We start from the raw sequence: 21,308 nt of genomic DNA on the forward strand, positions 1-21,308 counted from the left end.
AGGCTTGCCGCGACCTAAGTGACCGCGGTGATTTGCGGCTCAACGCGACTTGAGCGTGGACAATGAGAACCAAGCCAAAAAACGTAACTTGTATATAAATAAATATTGTTTACAAATATAAATATTTTTTTTATTGTCAACGATAGAATATAGTATTGTCACGAGTGTGACGTACGTATAGCAAGTTTTACAGTAGTCGATACGACATTGAGGAAGTGTGTTAAAATTTTAGTCCTTGCCGGTAGAGGTCAGAGGTCGCTCCGTCTCACGCTGAAGACGTCCTGCGGACGTTCACGATGGGCAGCTGGAGACTGCTTCAAGCCCAGCAGCAGCTGCTGCTGCAGCTGTTTCAAGCCCTGCTGCTTCTGCTTCAAGCCCAGCTGCTGCTGCTGCTGCAGCTGCCGGGCACGAGCGGTTGGCCTCCCGCAACCGGTAATGAGGCTATTCACTATTTTTAATTTATTTAAACCAGTTAAGGCGCAACACTGAGATGTTTTTTGTTTAATATATATTGTAGCTCTCTGTTTGCACCTGGCACGCCGCATCCACACGCGCACGCACGCACATGCACACACAAAGACAAAGATCCCCCGTGTAGCCTTTAACAGACTGTTGGGGCAAGTGCTGTTAGCGAGCAGCACCTATGAAGGCCGGTAACGGTACACGAAGGGGGTGGGTGGCCAGCACCACGCCCGACCGCCTTTGTCTCCCCAGTGCTGGCGATGTTTACACACCTCACCAGGGTACTCGTTTGAGGTTGAGTCGACCTAGGGGAGGCCCGGGACTGGTTCAGATAATCGTCACTGGTGTTGGCCGTGAGCGAGAATTGAACCCGGGTCGCCAGGTTCATAGCGCAGCGTAGCGCTAACTCGCTACACTACTGCTCCCCACTCATACACACGCACACGCGTGTGCACACACGCACGTACACACGCACGCACGTACACACACACACGTACACACACACGTACACACACACGCACGTACACAGACACACGTACACACACACGTACACACACACGCACACAAAGATCACCACCACCACGTGACGCCCTTTGACAGGCTGCCGTGGCGAGCGCCATCCACGAGCAGCAGCAGCACCATGTGACGGCCGCTACTGTGGTACACGTGGTGGGTGAGCGGCCAGCACCACGCCCGGCCGCCTTTGTCTCCCCCAGCGGCCGTGTTCGTACACTGCATCCAGCTACGCACTTAATGCCGAGTACAACCTAGGGGAAGGCACGGGTACCGGTCGAGGTTAATCGTCGCCGATTTTGGCCGCGAGCGAGAGCGATATTCGAGCTCGTCGTCACCGGGGGTTCACGGGGATACCTCGCGATGCCCCCCACAGCCTTCGACAGGCTGTGGGGGGCAAGTGCTCACAGGCTGTGGGGGGCAAGTGCTCGTAGCGAGCGGCACGACGTGAAGGCCGCTACGGCGTACACGAGGGGGCGTGGGTGGAGCGGGCGGGCGGCACCACCACGCCCGGCCGCCTTTATCTCCCCCAGTTGCCAGCGATGTTTTACTGCACACCGCACCGGTCAAACCAAAGGGTGGAGGCCCGTGACGGGTTTAAATAATAATCGCCACTGCTGTTGGGCTCACGTAAGCACGAATTTAGTTTGGGGTTACCGGGTTCAAAGGTCGGCGTGCTAATCGCTTGCAGTCCACCACTGACCCCGTACACTTTTTTATTGTGTGCACCTGGCACTCCGCATCCGTTATTCTATCACGCTGCGGCTATCGGCAACTTAATCCGGGTGCATTTTTTTTTTCTATTTAAAGCTTTCATGACTGCAAGGATTCATCATCTTATTTGGTTCTTTCGGTAAAAGTCACTACGTAGAATGAGAATAAAATATTAAAATAACACAATAAAATTCTCCACAACGCAAGCGGGCCGTCTTCAGGGTGAAAGGTACAGACCTGTCGGGACGACAGAGCTTCAATGAACGGTGTTAAGATTCGTAGCGACTTTTAAAGTGAGGCACCTTGACAAAGGGGTTTACATATCAAATAGCTGAGGGATTAGCTTGTGACTGGTCACAGGAATGGCAATGTTAAAGTCAAAACCTACACATCCACAGAGGCACCTAGTATAAATCAAACAGGAGAATTTAGCATTGAAATAGCTGAGTGATTAGCTTGTGACTGGTCACAGGAATGGCTATGTTAAAGTCAAAACCTACATATCCACAGAGGCAAACTAATCCGGGTGCCTTTTCCATTCCGCCTTGCGGACTGGAAGATGTTCGGCGTGATTACGAAACGCACAAGCGCACAAACGCACGCGCGTACCACGCCGAGCTTGAGGTAATGCTGTCAAAACCAAACAATTCAACTGTGCGTGCGCTCACCAAAAGTTATTATAAAATCGAACCGACGGGTTCCCAACAATTTTCCGGGGTTCATTGACGGCGTGGCGACTATGTGACATCATCGTTGCCACGGTTCGCGTAATTGCCGTCCGCGTTTCTGGCGTGGCCGTCTGCGCCGTGCGTTCATAAGCCTCGGAGACTGCATTGATTGCAACCGGAACTAACGCTGTGCTAAATACGAGCGCCTCAACGAATATTGGGAAATCGTCCCGTTGTGAAATTTGATGGCGTATCGCGAAAAAATGTTTTGCGGCAATCCCAGTAACAACACCTTCAGTCGAAATTCGTTTAGGCTAAGCCTTGGCGCGTCCTGGGAAACCCCACAATCCTCTGCATGCCAGCTGTTTCTGTTGCAACAGCTGAATTGCCTGTGTCCACGACGGGTTTTATTTCACCCGAGTATTTACAGTGAGGGAAAAAAAAGTATTTGATCCTCTGCAGATTTTGTACGTTTGCCCACTGACAAAGAAATGATCAGTCTATAATTTTAATGATAGGTTTATTTGAATAGTGAGAGACAGAATAACAACAATAAAATCCGGAAAAACGCATGTCAAAAATGTTATAAATTGATTTGCATTTTTACGAGGGAAATGAGTATTTGACCCCTCTGCAAAACATGACTTAGTACTTGGTGGCAAAACCCTTGTTGGCAATCACAAAGGTCAGACGTTTCTTGTAGTTGGCCACCAGGTTTGCACACATCTCAGGAGGGATTTTGTCCCACTCCTCTTTGCAGATCTTCTCCAAGTCATTAAGGTTTCGAGGCTGACGTTTGGCAACTCGAACCTTCAGCTCCCTCCACAGATTTTCTATGGAATTAAGGTCTGGAAACTTCTTGAGCCACTCCTTTGTTGCCTTGGCCGTGTGTTTTGGGTCATTGGCATGCTGGAATTCCCATCCACGACCCATTTTCAATGCCCTGGCTGAGGGAAGGAGGTTCTCACCCAAGATTTGACGGTACATGGCCCCGTCCATTGTCCCATTGATGCGGTGAAGTTGTCCTGTCCCCTTAGCAGAAAAACACCCCCAAAGCATAATGTTTCCACATCCATGTTTGACAGTGGGGATGGTGTTCTTGGGGTCATAGGCAGCATTCCTCCTCCTCCAAACACGGCGAGTTGAGTTTATTCCAAAGAGCTCCATTTTGGTCTCATCTGACCACAACACTTTCACACAGTTGTCCTCTGAATCATTCAGATGTTCATTGGCAAACTTCACACGGGCATGTATATCTGCTTTCTTGAGCAGGGGGACCTTGCGGGCGCTGCAAGATTTTAGTCCTTCACGGCATAGTGTGTTACCAATTGTTTTCTTGGTGACTATGGTCCCAGCTGCCTTGAGATCATTGATGCCAGTTAAAAAGGGTAAAACCTATTACTATATCCTCCCGTGTAGTTCTGGGCTGATTCCTCACCGTTCTCATGATCATTGCAACTCCACGAGGTGATATCTTGCACGGAGCCCCAGACCGAGGGAGATTGACAGTTCTTTTGTGTTTCTTCCATTTGCGAATAATCGCACCAACTTTTGTCACCTTCTCACCAAGTTGCTTGGCAATGGTCTTGTAGCCCATTCCAGCCTTGTGTAGGTCTACAATCTTGTCCCTGACATCCTTGGAGAGCTCTTTGGTCTTGGCCATGGTGGAGAGTTTGGAATCTGATTGATTGATTGCTTCTGAGGACAGGTGTCTTTTATACAGGTAACAAGCTGAGATTAGGAGCACTCCCTTTAAGAGTGTGCTCCTAATCTCTGCTCGTTACCTGTATAAAAGACACCTGGGAGCCAGAAATCTTTCTGATTGAGAGGGGGTCAAATACTTATTTCCCTCATTAAAATGCAAATCAATTTATAACATTTTTGACATGCGTTTTTTTCCGGATTTTGTTGTTATTCTGTCTCCCACTGTTCAAATAAACCTACCATTAAAATTATAGACTGATAATTTCTTTGTCAGTGGTCAAACATACAAAATCAACAGGGGATCAAATGCTTTTTTTTCCCTCACTGTAACCGACGTGCGACGATGAATCAGTCGATGTATGCCACACGCTAAGCTCCCGATGCACATGCCACATGTGCATGTTTAAGAAACGCGATCGTTCCCTGTGGACATTCAGCTTCATCAGGCTCTGCTGCGATGCAGACGGCACCCATGTTAACATACGCCCATCAGTACACGCATGCAAACGGTGGCGGGGTGTCAACTTCCTCGCCTGGTATACAGGAGGTCGTGGGTTCGATCCCAACCCTGAGGCTTGTATACTTGGAAGCTTGCACGTTAACCCTGTGGTCATGTGGAGTTCTAGAATCAACGTCACGTTCTAGAATCAACGTCACGCATTGCGAGTATTTGGACACTGCTGTGCATTTCCACATGATAAGAAACTTTCGTTGATCTGTCATTTGTGTGGCCAAGTTGCTTCGGCGAAAGAGTTTCGTGGCTCAGTGGGCCTTACCTGCTCAAATATTAAAAAAAAGTTTAAAAATTTTTATTTAAAGCTTTCGTGACTGCAGGGATTCATATTCTTGGTTCTTTCGGTAAAGTCACCACATAGAAGGGAAACAATAAAATAAAAAAAATATAAAACAATAAACTTCTCACGACGTTTCGACTGCAACACAAGAAGCAATCATCATCAGGTGTGAAAACCACAGCAAGAAAATTTGAAAAAAGTGGCGGTTATTTTTTTTCAAATTTTCTTGCTGTGGTTTTCACACCTGATGATGATTGCTTGTGTTGCAGTCGAAACGTCGTGAGAATTTAATTGTTTTATATTTTTATTATTTTATTGTTTCCTTTCTACGTGGTGGTGACTTTACCGAAAGAACCAAGAATAAAAAAAACGTTTTCAGTTGATAGAATATCAACTTAGGGAGCAGCCGCGAATCCCTGACCCGACCGTTCGTTCATTCGTCTGTCCCTCGTTTTCCCTGGGCAGTCTTCCCGTGCCCGGGCAGCGTCCTCATTGGCGAGGCCTCGCACCTCCTGGAGGCGAAGCAGCAGGCCGGCTCGTGGTGCCGCGACTCGCTGCAGGCCACCGACAAGGTGTACGTCATGCCGTGGACACCGTTCCGCACCGACAGACTCGTGGAGTACGCCTCCCTCCAGGACATCCTGGCCAGGCGACCGCTCACCAACTACAAGCTGTCGCATCGCGTCGACGGCACGGGCTTCGTGGTGTACGACGGAGCTGTGTTCTTCAACAGGGTCGGTGCCCGGCGCCGGGGGGGGGTTTCCGCGTGAGCACCAGTGGGATGATGGACGGCAGATGGCGGTAGGGGCGGTCGGGGCGCCCCGGTGGAGAGATGTTAACTACCTCGTTTAGAATCCACACGCTTTTAGAGTAATTGGCCGCTATTACTTTGCCACGTGAGAAGCCGCTTGGTTGAGCTGTCATTTTGTGTGGCCAGCTCGCTTCTGGAAAAGAGCTGTATGGCTTGGTGGACCTTGCCTGGTACGACAGAGCCGTGATGATGATGATGATGATAGGGGCCGTAGGGGCGGCGCGGTGGAGAGATGTTCACTACCTCGCCTGGTATACAAGAGGCCGTGGGTGAAACCACTTGGCAACGTCGCCCCTTCCCCCTACTGGCAGCGTATATACCCGTCTGTGAAATGGCGCCTTCATTCGTGATGGCCCCTGCGGTTCTCAGATTGGCGCGAATACCAAATGTGTTGAATTATTAATCGTGTTCATTACCCGAAGTATAGGACGGCGGTGGGGAGAGAGCTTTTGCCAGAGGGCCATCATTTAGTGCCCAGGTCGCTTCTGAAAAATAGCTATCCCGGCTCAGTGGTCCTGACCTGTAAAATACAAATAGTTAATAGTTTTATAGTTTATAGACTGAGCTCAGAACTCCAGTAAACATTGCAGTTGCTGAATGAATTAACTGGGGAGCGAGAGCCCTCCAGTTGTGAGCTGTATATACAACAACAACAACCGCCTTTCGCCACTAAGTGGCGGTGACGTCACCACGACGCTTGTGCCAGGCCATGTGCACCTTGAGGCCACGTGAAGTGTCGAATGCCCGCTGGCAGGAGGTCACGGGGGCAGACCCAGGTGCCATGGGTCGACTGACTGAGATGACCGAGATGACCGGCTGATGCACCACCTGTGCCCCCTACTGTGCCAACTTGCTGTGTTTTAGCCACCCGGCGCTCCGCTCGTTGTTGTGAGCGTCGCTCCTCAACCCTCTGCTGTTGTTGGAGGGCGACTGCCTACAACTGCCCAGTAGCGTCCTTCACGAGCCTCCTCCACAGAGGCCGATCTTGACACCGCTGGTACCAGTCATCGGCAAGTCCACCCAGCTCCACGTCCTCCTGTACCACGTCACTCCATCTCTTCTCTAGCCCGTGCCGCACCCGTTTAGCCACCTCGATCCGGCCGAACAAAAGCTATTTGGGCATGCGGTGATTGGGCATGCGGGCTATATGGCCCAGCCAACACAGCCTTGCCTGCCGGAGGAGCTCACCGATGGGACTTTGTCCAGATCTTTCGAGGATTTGTGAGCTCCTCACACAATCCAGCCTGGTTAAACCCAGGATGGATCGTAGGCAGGCTAGCCTAAATGTTTCTAACCGGCGAAGATGTTCCATTAGGGGGTTCCACGTTTCGCAAGCATAGAGAAGGAAGGGCATGACTGTGGCCGAGAAGACCCGAAGCTTCTTGCGGAGTGACAGACCAGGTAGCTTCCACACAGCTTTATGCAACGATGAAAAGATGATGCCGCTCGACTGATTCGGAGTGAGACCTCTGCTGTTAAACCGGAGCCGGTCATGAGCACACTGCCCAGGTATGGGAAACTCTCCACTCTCTCCACAACTGCCCCATCACCGATTGGGAGTTGTGGGGGTGGAGTGTCCGATGGTACAAAATACCCAGGCAGGTGCTTAGTTTTGGTGGGGCTGATGGTAAGGCCCCACCTCTTCGTGGCACACTCAAGTTTCAGCAGCAGCGCCTCCAATTTCTCCTCTGAGTGAGCTGCTATTACCAGGTCGTCGGCATACATAACGTGGTTGACCAATAGGGAGCCATCCCTTGACCGCACCCGGGCATCGATCAGCCTCCCATTCTACCTGTACCAGATGGAAATTCCTCGGGTACAGCTACTGAAGGTTTCACGAACTACGTGGTCGAAATAGATGTTAAATAATGTCGCACCTCAAGGTGTACAGGGAATGGCTCTGACTCCCGGCCACGTAGTTTTACCCGGGCCCGCTCACCATCATGATCATGAGCAGAGGCTCAGGGATTCCGAAAATACGAAGAACAACCCAGAGCCCAGGCCTACTGATGGTATCATAGGCCTTGACCAGGTCAATGGAGCAGAGATGTAGGTCTTGTTGGAATTCCCTACACTTCTGCTGTAGCACACGGGCAGAAAATATGGCATCTGTTCAGGACCGCCCTTTCCTGAAACCGCATTGGAGCTCCGCCACCCTCTCCTCAGTGTGCCTAGCAAGGCGATGTTGAATAATCCTTGAGATTCCCCTGTAGTTGTTACAGTCTGTGCGGTCCCCCTTCTTAAAGAGGGGGACCACCAGGGCATCCTTCCAATCCTGCAGAACCCATCCAGTGGTCCAGACTGTTGTTATGATGTCATGTAGGGCAGTCTGTGCACAAACGCCACCCTCCCTCAGCATTTCGTTTGGGAGATCATTTCTGCCCGGTGCCTTTCGTGGTCTCAGGCTCTGGATCGCCTTCAGTACTTCCTCAACAGATGGCACCTCAGCCAGCCACTCACAGGGGGTGACTTTTTCCTCCAATATTTGAGGCACCACAGCCTCAGCAGGGTCATCTCCACTTTGTCCCATGATGTTTTCCAGGCTGAGGGATTCCCCCTCCCCCAGGACCTCACAGAAATGCTAAGCAAATCTGCAAACCTGTTCCTGGGGGTTGGAGATCGGATCACCGTTTTTTCCCCTAATGATGGTAATAGGTGTGGCGCTGCAGGTTACTTTTTTGATGGAGTTAAATAGAGATTTGTGATCGCGGGCCATTGAGGCAGACTCCATCTCCTCAGCAACCCGCGACCACCACCCATCCTTGCAGCGCCTCACGGCTCTCCGAACCTCCGAGCGAAGGCTGCGGTAAGCCTCCTCATTCTCCGACGTGGGATGCTGTAGCCGATGAGCGTGGGCCTGTCGCTTTTTCTCAACCATCCTGAACACCTCCTCTGTCAGCCAGGGTCTCTGGGGAGGTCTGGACCGCGTACCCAAAGCAGCCATACACACACAAAGATAAAGATCCCCCATATAGCCTTAACAGACTGTAGGGGCAAGTGCTGTTAGCGAGCACCTATGAAGGTCTGAACGGTACACGAGGGGGTGGGTGGCCAGCACCACGCCCGACCGCCTTTGTGTCCCCAGTGGCAATGTTTTTATCCACCGCACCAGGTACTCATTTGAGGCTGAGTCGACCTAGGGGAGGCCCAGGACCGGTTCAGATAATCGTCACTGATGGTGTTGGCCGTGAGCGGGAATCGAACCCGGGTCACCGGGTTCGTAGCGCAGCGTAGCGCTAACCGCTACACTACCGCTCCCACACACACGCACACACATACATACACACACACACTCAGACACTCGCACTCAAACACCTTTGTACCTTCACCTCCGCTCTCCCTCACACACTGTGAGGAGCGCCCCCACGCACTTCACTTGTGCTCATCAAAGACCAAGATCCCCTGTAGAGCCTTCAACAGACTGTTGGGGCAAGCGCTGTTAGCGAGCAGCACCTATGATGGGCAGGCGCAGCGTACGAGGGGCTGGTGTGGCCCACACCACCACCACCACGCCCGGATCTTTCATGCTCACGCCTTCACCCACTCATACACGCACACACACTCACACTCTCCTCTCACGCTCACCTTTCCTCTCCCCACCCCCTCTCCCTCACACACTCACTCACCTCTCCCCACACACCCACCTCTCCCCACACACTCACTCACTCACCTGTCACACCCACACTCACCTCTCCACCACACACACACTCACTAACCCCCCCCCTCTCACTCTCACCTTCCCTCTCCCCACCCCCTCTCCCTCCCTCCCTCTCCCTCACGCACTCACTCACCTCTTCCCACACACTCACCCACCTCTCCCCACACACATCCACACTCACTCACCTCTCCCTACACACATACACGCACTCACTCACCTCTCACACCCACACTCACTCACCTCTCCACCACACACTCACTCACTCACCCCTCACACCCACACTCACCCACCTCTCCACCACACACACCCACACTCACCTCTCACACCCACACTCACTCACCTCTCCCCACACACGCTCACTCACCTCTCACACCCACACTCACTCACCTCTCCCCACACACTCACTCACTCACCTCTCACACCCACACTCACCCACCTCTCACACTCACACTCACCACACACACACACTCACCTCTCACACCAACACTCACCCACCTCTCCACCACACACACTCACTTCTCACACCCACACTCACTCACCTCTCCACCACACACACACACTCACCTCTCACACCCACACACACTCACCCTACTCTCCACCACACACACACTCACACTCACCCACCTCTCCACCACACACACACTCACTCACCTCTTACACTCACCTCACCACACACACACACTCACCTCTCACACCCACACTCACCCACCTCTCCACCACACACACACTCACCTCTCCCCACCCACACACACTCACCCACCTCTCCACCACACACACACTCACACTCACCCACCTCTCCACCACACACACACTCACTCACCCCTCACACCCACACTCACTCACCTCTCCACCACACACACACTCACTCACCTCTCCACCACACACACACTCACCTCTCACACCCACACTCACTCACCTCTCCACCACACACACACTCACCTCTCACACCCACACTCACTTACCTCTCCACCACACACTCACCCACCTCTCCACCACACACACACACTCACCTCTCCACCACCCTCACCCACCTCTCCACCACACACACACTCACTCACCTCTTACACTCACACTCACCTCACCACACACACACACTCACCTCTCACACCCACACTCACCCACCTCTCCACCACACACACACTCACCTCTCCCCACCCACACACACTCACCCACCTCTCCACCACACACACACTCACCCACCTCTCCACCACACACACACTCACTCACCTCTCACACCCACACTCACTCACCTCTCCACCACACACACACTCACTCACCTCTCCACCACACACACACTCACCTCTCACACCCACACTCACTCACCTCTCCACCACACACACACTCACTCACCTCTCACACTCACACTCACTTACCTCTCCACCACACACTCACCCACCTCTCCACCACACACACACACACTCACCTCTCACACCCACACTCACTTACCTCTCCACCACACACTCACCCACCTCTCCACCACACACACACACACTCACCTCTCACACCCACACTCACTTACCTCTCCACCACACACTCACCCACCTCTCCACCACACACACACACACTCACCTCTCCACCACACTCACCCACCTCTCCACCACACACACACTGACTCACCTCTCACACTCACACTCACCCACCTCACCACACACTCACTCACTCACCTCTCACACTCACACTCACTCACTCACCTCTCCACCACACACACACTCACTCACCTCTTACACCCACACTCACCTCTCCACCACACACACACCACACTCACTCACCTCACCACACACTCACTCACTCACTTAACCTCTCCCTGCCACCCACGCTGCGCACCGTCGCAGGAGCGAACGCGCAGCGTCGTCAAGTTCGACCTGCGCACGCGCGTCAAGGGCGGCGAGGCGTTCATCCCCAACGCCAACTACTACGACACTTCGCCCTACCGCTGGGGCGGCAAGTCCGACATCGACCTGGCGGCCGACGAGCGCGGCCTCTGGGTCATCTACGCCACGGAGCAGAACCACGGGCGCATGGTGGTGAGCCGCTTAAATCCGCGCGCGATGCGCGTCGAGGCCTCCTTCGAGACGGCCTACGTCAAGCGCTTGGCCTCCGACGCCTTCATGGCGTGCGGCGTCCTCCACGTCCTGCGCTCGACTTACGAGGACGACGGCGACGGAGGGGCGGACGCCGCTGGAGGAGGAGGAGGAGGAGAAGGAGGGGGGACGAGCGACCGCATCGACTATGTGTACGACACCGACTCGCGGCGGGACGCTCGCGTCTCCGTCCCGTTCCCCAACCCGTTCCGGTTCATCACGTCGGTGCAGTACAACGCGCGCGACCGCGCCCTCTACGTGTGGAACAACCACCACGCGCTGCGCTACGCGCTGCGCTTCGGCACGCGGGACCCCGCTGCGGGTGAGCGGGAGGGTGTCGGTGGGGTTGGTTGTGGGTTGGGGGGAGCGGGGGGGGGGGGGGTGTGGAAGAGTGGGGTGGTGGGGAGCGGTTGGATTGGAGTTTGAAAGTCCGCTTTGTCTTCTTTGGTTCTTTCGGTAAAGTCACGTAGAATGAGAATAAAATAATAAATTGATAAAATAAAATAACACAATAATATTCTCACGACGTTTCGGCCACAACACAAGCGGCCTTCATCAGGTGAAGGGACGAGACTGTCTGGTAGGACAGCGCTGGAGTGAAAAAAAGCCACGTTCAGATCACGACCTTTAAGCTGTGTCAGAAGAAACAAAGCGCCTTGACAAAGGAATTAGCATATAATTTAGCATTGAAATGGCCGAGTGATTAGCTTGTGACTGGTCACAGAAATGGCTATGTTAAAGTTAAAGCATACACATCCGCAGAGGCACCCCTTGACAAAGGATTTAGCATAGAATTTAGCATTGAAATAGCTAAGTTAAAGCATACACATCCGCAGAGGCACCCCTTGACAAAGGAATTAGCATAGAATTTAGCATTGGAATAGCTGAGTGATTAGCTTGTAACTGGTCACAGAAATAGCTATGTTTAAAGTCAGAGCATACACATTCACCGAGGCACCTAGTACAAATCAAACAGGAGAATTTAGCATTGAAATAACTAGGCGAATTTAGCATTGAAATAACTGAGTGATTAGCTAGTGACTGGTCACAGAAATGGCTATGTTGAAGTCAAGGTCTACACATCTGAGCTATTCACAGTAACTGGGTATACAATACAATGTATAATGAATACTACATAGTGAACCAATAAAAAACAAAAATATTAATTACCTTAATGTTATCAATAAACTCTATATTCTACAATCAGCTAAGCTACCAACAATAAGTCGTTATATATCACAATGCTATATGGCAAAAAAATGGGTGGATTCTTACCCTCAACTTTAGCAACACGGATAGCTACGGGCCCCGTTCAGACGGACGAGTTCATCCAAGGTCGGAACAGAGGAGGGGGAGAGAGGCAGCTGCAAGGCGCTATTATACTCCATGTTGTAAACCATACCATTAACCGTGGTGTGAGAGGTATTAAGAGTCAATGCTGGTGAAAGAGCTGCGGTCTGAAGGTCATTGTAAAATACAATTAATTAAGAACGGAAATGGTTTAAAACATCTTTCCAATGGTTACTAAGCCAGAATCCATCTTCTCGGTTGAAATTGTCTCTGTGCTTGTATATGTGAATGGCCTCATGAACGAATCTCTCATGGTAGCCGGTTGGTTTGCAAAGAACCTCCGTCTTGGAGAAGTCAATGTCATGTGAGCCCACTGAATTATAACAGTGATCTGCCACGGCAGGTCTGCTTTATGTTCACGGATGCCGTCCGAGATATGTCGTTTGGTTTCTCCAATGTAGCTACTACCACAGAGGCACTTTAGTTTGTAAACGCCCGGGTACTCTTATGTCTGGAACAGCATCTTTTACAGATGGAACTAGATCACGGATTTTATGTACTGTGTTGAATCGGACCTGGATCTTGTGTTTATTCAGGATTTTGGAGATCTTTTTAGTGACCCCTGCAATGTAGGGTAAGGTGATGGTTTTGAGTGGCTCCACAAGAGAATCCTTCTTCATGACTGGAGTGATGGCTTTGCGGATTGTGTAGTCGGAGTAACCATTAGCCCTGAGAGCCTGGTGTACGTGCTTGAGTTCACTGGTAATGTGTTCCTGGTCGGAAATGCATTGGGCTCTATGGTATAGAGTCTTGATGAGGGAGTTCTTCTGGGATGGATGGTGGTGGGAATCCAGTTTCAAGTGAGCATCTGTATGGGTGGCTTTCCTGTAGACAGAGTGGCTCATTGAACCATCATGTCTCCTTTTAATTACGACATCCAAAAAGGGTAGTTTGCCATCTTTTTCGACCTCCATGGTAAATCTGATGGCTGGGTGTATGGAATTGATGTGGTCGCGGAATTGGTCTAGAGCAGGCTGGCCATGTGGCCAGATGACAAAGGTGTCATCCACGTACCTCTTCCATAAGGTCGGGCGTAGAGTGGCAGTCTGGATGGCGTCAGTTTCAAAATTTTCCATGAATACGTTGGCTACAACTGGAGATAGGGGGGAGCCCATTGGGGTGCCCTCAGTTTGTTTGTAGAAAGTTCCATTCCAGGTGAAGTATGTGTTGGTTACTCAATGTCTCACCAGGGGGGGTACATCAGTGTGCAGTCCTTGATGAACCAGGTCTTCAATGATAGCGATGGTGTCAGGTACCGGGACTTTGGTGAACAAGGACACCACATCAAAACTGACAAGCAGGTCGTCTGGAGACAGGGAAATGCCTTTGATTGTCGATACCAGGTGAGTAGAATTTAGTACCACAGAGGTGTTTTTTTCCAGTGAAATGTCGCAGTATATCAGCAAGAAAACGTGCCAGTTTATAGGTGGGGGAGTTGATAGTAGAGACGATGGGACGAAGGGGTGTATCTTCTCTGTGTATCTTTGGAAGGCCACATAATCTTGGTGGTCTGGCAGCAGAGGGTTTCAACGAGAACTGTTTGGTCTCATCAATTAATGCTGTTGAATCAGAGATGATTTTGTTCGTTTTGGTAACCAGGCTGTTGGTGGGATCTCTTTTTATTTTTGTATAGCTGCCATCGTTGAGTAGTTCTTGAATTTTGTTGTTATATTCTGTTTTGTCCATGATGACAGTGACATTGCCCTTGTCGGCTGAGAGGACGACAATATCATCCCTCTTTTTTAATTGAGATAATTCAAAACGTTCGTCTTTGCTGATGTTGCTGGGTGGCAACTTAGCGCGTTTGAGGGTTGCAGCGATTTCAGATCTTGCTACGTCTGCAGCGATGGGACTCAAGCCCTTGATTGCAATGTCGACATGGGCAATGATATAATTAACCGGTAAGTGTCTCGGTGTGACAGCAAAGTTTAGACCTTTAGCTAAAACGGATTTCAGACCATCAGAAATGGAACTGTTACTGCGATTAATTACGACTTTGTTGACGTCTATCTTTTCGGTGTGTGGGTCCGATTTTTAGCTGGAGAGGTGATTGAATTTGGAAATCAAATTGTCCCTACATTTGGTCGACATAGTGGCAGCCGAAGAGGTAGTCATATTGTCTACATGTTTCCAATCCGATGTAGACATTGTTGCTGTCAATGTTAAGTGTGATTTGTAGAGTGTCTTGTCTAACTGATCGAGTTCGGTGCGTGTAAGTCTGATTTTTTCCGAGATAAGAGCGAAGCTAGTTCCAGCTAGAATTCGTTTTGCATTGAGAGAAGTTGCAACAGCAGAGGTTAGTGTAAATGCGGTTGGTATTACCTTAGAGTCGCGGCATCTCTTCAGAAAGGTGAGAGACTCGATTAGTTGAGCCTTCTTATCCCGGAGTCTGTTGAATGATCTTAAGGATGTGTGAAATCCCTCCCCGTAGAGGCGGTTAAATTTCGATTTAAAGCTTTCGTGACTGCAAGGATTCATCTTCTTTGGTTCTTTCGGTAAAGTCACGTAGAATGAGATCAAAATAATAAATTGATAAAATAAAATAACACAATAATATTCTCACGACGTTTCGGCCACAACACAAGCGGCCTTCATCAGGTGAAGGGACGAGACTGTCTGGTAGGACAGCGCTGGAGTGAAAAAAGCCACGTTCAGATCACGACCTTTAAGCTGTGTCAGAAGAAACAAAGCGCCTTGACAAAGGAATTAGCATATAATTTAGCATTGAAATGGCCGAGTGATTAGCGTGTGACTGGTCACAGAAATGGCTATGTTAAAGTTAAAGCATACACATCCGCAGAGGCACCCCTTGACAAAGGATTTAGCATAGAATTTAGCATTGAAATAGCTAAGTTAAAGCATACACATCCGCAGAGGCACCCCTTGACAAAGGAATTAGCATAGAATTTAGCATTGAAATAGCTGAGTGATTAGCTTGTAACTGGTCACAGAAATAGCTATGTTTAAAGTCAGAGCATACACATTCACCGAGGCACCTAGTACAAATCAAACAGGAGAATTTAGCATTGAAATAACTAGGCGAATTTAGCATTGAAATAACTGAGTGATTAGCTAGTGACTGGTCACAGAAATGGCTATGTTGAAGTCAAGGTCTACACATCTGAGCTATTCACAGTAACTGGGTATACAATACAATGTATAATGAATACTACACAGTGAACCAATAAAAAACTAAAATATAAATTACCTTAATGTTATCAATAAACTCTATATTCTCCAATCAGCTAAGCTACCAACAATAAGTCGTTATATATCACAATGCTATATGGCAAAAAAATGGGTGGATTCTTACCCTCAACTTTAGCAACACGGATAGCTACGGGCCCCGTTCAGACGGACGAGTTCATCCAAGGTCGGAACAGAGGAGGGGGAGAGAGGCAGCTGCAAGGCGCTATTATACTCCATGTTGTAAACCATACCATTAACCGTGGTGTGAGAGGTATTAAGAGTCAATGCTGGTGAAAGAGCTGCGGTCTGAAGGTCATCGTAAAATACAATTAATTTAGAACGGAAATGGTTTAAAACATCTTTCCAATGGTTACTAAGCCAGAATCCATCTTCTCGGTTGAAATTGTCTCTGTGCTTGTATATGTGAATGGCCTCATGAACGAATCTCTCATGGTAGCCGGTTGGTTTGCAAAGAACCTCCGTCTTGGAGAAGTCAATGTCATGTGAGCCCACTGAATTATAACAGTGATCTGCCACGGCAGGTCTGCTTTATGTTCACGGATGCCGTCCGAGATATGTCGTTTGGTTTCTCCAATGTAGCTACTACCACAGAGGCACTTTAGTTTGTAAACGCCCGGGTACTGTATGTCTGGAACAGCATCTTTTACAGATGGAACTAGATCACGGATTTTATGTACTGTGTTGAATCGGACCTGGATCTTGTGTTTATTCAGGATTTTGGAGATCTTTTTAGTGACCCCTGCAATGTAGGGTAAGGTGATGGTTTTGAGTGGCTCCACAAGAGAATCCTTCTTCATGACTGGAGTGATGGCTTTGCGGATTGTGTAGTCGGAGTAACCATTAGCCCTGAGAGCCTGGTGTACGTGCTTGAGTTCAATGGTAATGTGTTCCTGGTCGGAAATGCATTGGGCTCTATGGTATAGAGTCTTGATGAGGGAGTTCTTCTGGGATGGATGGTGGTGGGAATCCGATTTCAAGTGAGCATCTGTATGGGTGGCTTTCCTGTAGACAGAGTGGCTCATTGAACCATCATGTCTCCTTTTAATTACGACATCCAAAAAGGGTAGTTTGCCATCTTTTTCGACCTCCATGGTAAATCTGATGGCTGGGTGTATGGAATTGATGTGGTCGCGGAATTGGTCTAGAGCAGGCTGGCCATGTGGCCAGATGACAAAGGTGTCATCCACGTACCTCTTCCATAAGGTCGGGCGTAGAGTGGCAGTCTGGATGGCGTCAGTTTCAAAATTTTCCATAAATACGTTGGCTATAACTGGAGATAGGGGGGAGCCCATTGGGGTGCCCTCAGTTTGTTTGTAGAAAGTTCCATTCCAGGTGAAGTATGTGTTGGTTACGCAATGTCTCACCAGGGGGGGTACATCAGTGTGCAGTCCTTGATGAACCAGGTCTTCAATGATAGCGATGGTGTCAGGTACCGGGACTTTGGTGAACAAGGACACCACATCAAAACTGACAAGCAGGTCGTCTGGAGACAGGGAAATGCCTTTGATTGTCGATACCAGGTGAGTAGAATTTAGTACCACAGAGGTGTTTTTTCCAGTGAAATGTCACAGTATATCAGCAAGAAAACGTGCCAGTTTATAGGTGGGGGAGTTGATAGTAGAGATGATGGGACGAAGGGGTGTATCTTCTCTGTGTATCTTTGGAAGGCCATATAATCTTGGTGGTCTGGCAGCAGAGGGTTTCAACGAGAACTGTTTGGTCTCATCAATTAATGCTGTTGAATCAGAGATGATTTTGTTCGTTTTGGTAACCAGGCTGTTGGTGGGATCTCTTTTTATTTTTGTATAGCTGCCATCGTTGAGTAGTTCTTGAATTTTGTTGTTATATTCTGTTTTGTCCATGATGACAGTGGCATTGCCCTTGTCGGCTGAGAGGACGACAATATCATCCTTCTTTTTAATTGAGATAATTCAAAGCGTTCGTCTTTGCTGATGTTGCTGGGTGGCAACTTAGCGTTTTTGAGGGTTGCAGCGATTTCAGATCTTGCTACGTCTGCAGCGATGGGACTCAAGCCCTTGAGTGCAACGTCGACATGGGCAATGATATCATTAACCGGTAAGTGTCTCGGTGTGACAGCAAAGTTTAGACCTTTAGCTAAAACGGATATCAGACCATCAGAAATGGAACTGTTACTGCGATTAATTACGACTTTGTTGACGTCTATCTTTTCGTTGTGTGGGTCCGATTTTTAGCTGGAGAGGTGATTGAATTTGGAAATCAAATTGTCCCTACATTTGGTCGACATAGTGGCAGCCGAAGAGGTAGTCATATTGTCTACATGTTCCCAATCCGATGTAGACATTGTTGCTGTCAATGTTAAGTGTGATTTGTAGAGTGTCTTGTCTAACTGATCGAGTTCGGTGCGTGTTAGTCTGATTTTTTCCGAGATAAGAGTGAATATTGTTCTAGCTAGAATTCGTTTTGCATTGAGAGAAGTTGCAACAGCAGAGGTTAGTGTAAATGCGGTTGGTATTACCTTAGAGTCGCGGCATCTCTTCAGAAAGGTGAGAGACTCGATTAGTTGAGCCTTCTTATCCCGGAGTCTGTTGAATGATCTTAAGGATGTGTGAAATCCCTCCCCGTAGAGGCGGTTAAATTTCGATTTAAAGCTTTCGTGACTGCAAGGATTCATCTTCTTTGGTTCTTTCGGTAAAGTCACGTAGAATGAGATCAAAATAATAAATTGATAAAATAAAATAACACAATAATATTCTCACGACGTTTCGGCCACAACACAAGCGGCCTTCATCAGGTGAAGGGACGAGACTGTCTGGTAGGACAGCGCTGGAGTGAAAAAAAGCCACGTTCAGATCACGACCTTTAAGCTGTGTCAGAAGAAACAAAGCGCCTTGACAAAGGAATTAGCATATAATTTAGCATTGAAATGGCCGAGTGATTAGCTTGTGACTGGTCACAGAAATGGCTATGTTAAAGTTAAAGCATACACATCCGCAGAGGCACCCTTGGCAAAGGAATTAGCATAGAATTTAGCATTGAAATAGCTAAGTTAAAGCATACACATCTGCAGAGGCACCCCTTGACAAAGGAATTAGCATAGAATTTAGCATTGAAATAGCTGAGTGATTAGCTTGTAACTGGTCACAGAAATAGCTTTGTTTAAAGTCAGAGCATACACATTCACCGAGGCACCTTGTACAAATCAAACAGGAGAATTTAGCATTGAAATAACTAGGCGAATTTAGCATTGAAATAACTGAGTGATTAGCTAGTGACTGGTCACAGAAATGGCTATGTTGAAGTCAAGGTCTACACATCTGAGCTATTCACAGTAACTGGGTATACAATACAATGTATAATGAATACTATATAGTGAACCAATAAAAAACTAAAATATAAATTACCTTAATGTTATCAATAAACTCTATATTCTCCAATCAGCTAAGCTACCAACAATAAGTCGTTATATATCACAATGCTATATGGCGAAAAAATGGGTGGATTCTTACCCTCAACTTTAGCAACACGGATAGCTACGGGCCCCGTTCAGACGGACGAGTTCATCCAAGGTCGGAACAGAGGAGGGGGAGAGAGACAGCTGCGAGGCGCTATTATACTCCATGTTGTAAACCATACCATTAACCGTGGTGTGAGAGGTATTAAGAGTCAATGCTGGTGAAAGAGCTGCGGTCTGAAGGTCATCGTAAAATACAATTAATTAAGAACGGAAATGGTTTAAAACATCTTTCCAATGGTTACTAAGCCAGAATCCATCTTCTCGGTTGAAATTGTCTCTGTGCTTGTATATGTGAATGGCCTCATGAACGAATCTCTCATGGTAGCCGGTTGGTTTGCAAAGAACCTCCGTTTTGGAGAAGTCAATGTCATGTGAGCCCACTGAATTATAACAGTTATCTGTCACGGCAGAAGAGTTCGTCCTACCGTGTTTCAAGTCTGCTTTATGTTCACGGATGCGGTCCGAGATATGTCGTTTGGTTTCTCCAATGTAGCTACTACCACAGAGGCACTTTAGTTTGTAAACGCCCGGGTACTGTATGTCTGGACCAGCATCTTTTACAGATGGAACTAGATCAGGGATTTTATGTATTGTGTTGAATCGGACCTGGATCTTGTGTTTATTCAGGATTTTGGAGATCTTTTTAGTGACCCCTGCAATGTAGGGTAAGGTGATGGTTTTGAGTGGCTCCACAAGAGAATCCTTCTTCATGACTGGAGTGATGGCTTTGCAGATTGTGTAGTCCTAGTAACCATTAGCCCTGAGAGCCTGGTGTACGTGCTTGAGTTCACTGGTAATGTGTTCCTGGTCGGAAATGCATTGGGCTCTATGGTATAGAGTCTTGATGAGGGAGTTCTTCTGGGATGGATGGTGGTGGAATCCGGTTTCAAGTAAGCATCTGTATGGGTGGCTTTCCTGTAGACAAAGTGGCTCATTGAACCATCATGTCTCCTTTTAATTAAGACCTCCAAAAAGGGTATTTTGCCATCTTTTTCGACCTCCATGGTAAATCTGATGGCTGGGTGTATGGAATTGATGTGGTCCCGGAATTTGTCTAGAGCAGGCTGGCCATGTGGCCAGATGACAAAGGTGTCATCCACGTACCTCTTCCATAAGGTCGGGCGTAGAGTGGCAGTCTGGATGGCGTCAGTTTCAATTTTTTCCATGAATACGTTGGCTACAACCGGAGATAGGGGGGATCCCATTGGGGTGCCCTCAGTTTGTTTGTAGAAAGTTCCATTCCAGGTGAAGTATGTGTTGGTTAAGCAATGTCTCACCAGGGGGGGTACATCAGTGTGCAGTCCTTGATGAACCAGGTCTTCAATGATAGCGATGGTGTCAGGTACTGGGACTTTGGTGAACAAGGACACCACATCAAAACTGACAAGCAGGTCGTCTGGGGACAGGGAAATGCCTTTGATTGTCGATACCAGGTGAGTAGAATTTAGTACCGCAGAGGTGGTTTTTCCAGTGAAAGGTCGCAGTATATCAGCAAGAAAACGTGCCAGTTTATAGGTGGGGGAGTTGATAGTAGAGACGATGGGACGAAGGGGTGTATCTTCTTTGTGTATCTTTGGAAGGCCATATCATCTTGGTGGTCTGGCAGCAGAGGGTTTCAACGAGAACTGTTTGGTCTCATCAATTATTTCTGTTGAATCAGAGATGATTTTGTTCGTTTTGGTAACCAGGCTGTTGGTGGGATCTCTTTTTATTTTTGTATAGCTGCCATCGTTGAGTAGTTCTTGAATTTTGTTGTTATATTCTGTTTTGTCCATGATGACAGTGGCATTGCCCTTGTCGGCTGAGAGGACGACAATATCATCCTTCTTTTTAATTGAGATAATTCA

General features: G+C 48.6%; 1 protein-coding gene across 3 annotated transcripts in view; it reads left to right on the forward strand.

Annotated features, from left to right (window-relative positions):
• Positions 1-75: 75 nt before the first annotated feature.
• LOC142908889 (uncharacterized) overlaps positions 76-21,308 on the forward strand; it is a 48,614-nt gene continuing 27,381 nt past the window's right edge. For all 3 annotated transcript variants that reach the window (XM_076059538.1, XM_076059539.1, XM_076059540.1), the window contains exons 1-3: positions 76-432; positions 5,321-5,589; positions 11,157-11,727. In XM_076059538.1, coding sequence (XP_075915653.1) covers positions 297-432; positions 5,321-5,589; positions 11,157-11,727 — 976 coding nt within the window. In that variant the 5' untranslated portion in view covers positions 76-296. The remainder of the gene's footprint in view (positions 433-5,320; positions 5,590-11,156; positions 11,728-21,308) is intronic.

The sequence above is a fragment of the Petromyzon marinus genome, unplaced genomic scaffold (genome assembly GCF_048934315.1).
Source record: "Petromyzon marinus isolate PM22_M1 ecotype Great Lakes invasive population unplaced genomic scaffold, UKy_Petmar_22M1.pri1.0 PM_G_Scaffold_109, whole genome shotgun sequence".
Classification (NCBI taxonomy): domain Eukaryota; kingdom Metazoa; phylum Chordata; class Hyperoartia; order Petromyzontiformes; family Petromyzontidae; genus Petromyzon; species Petromyzon marinus.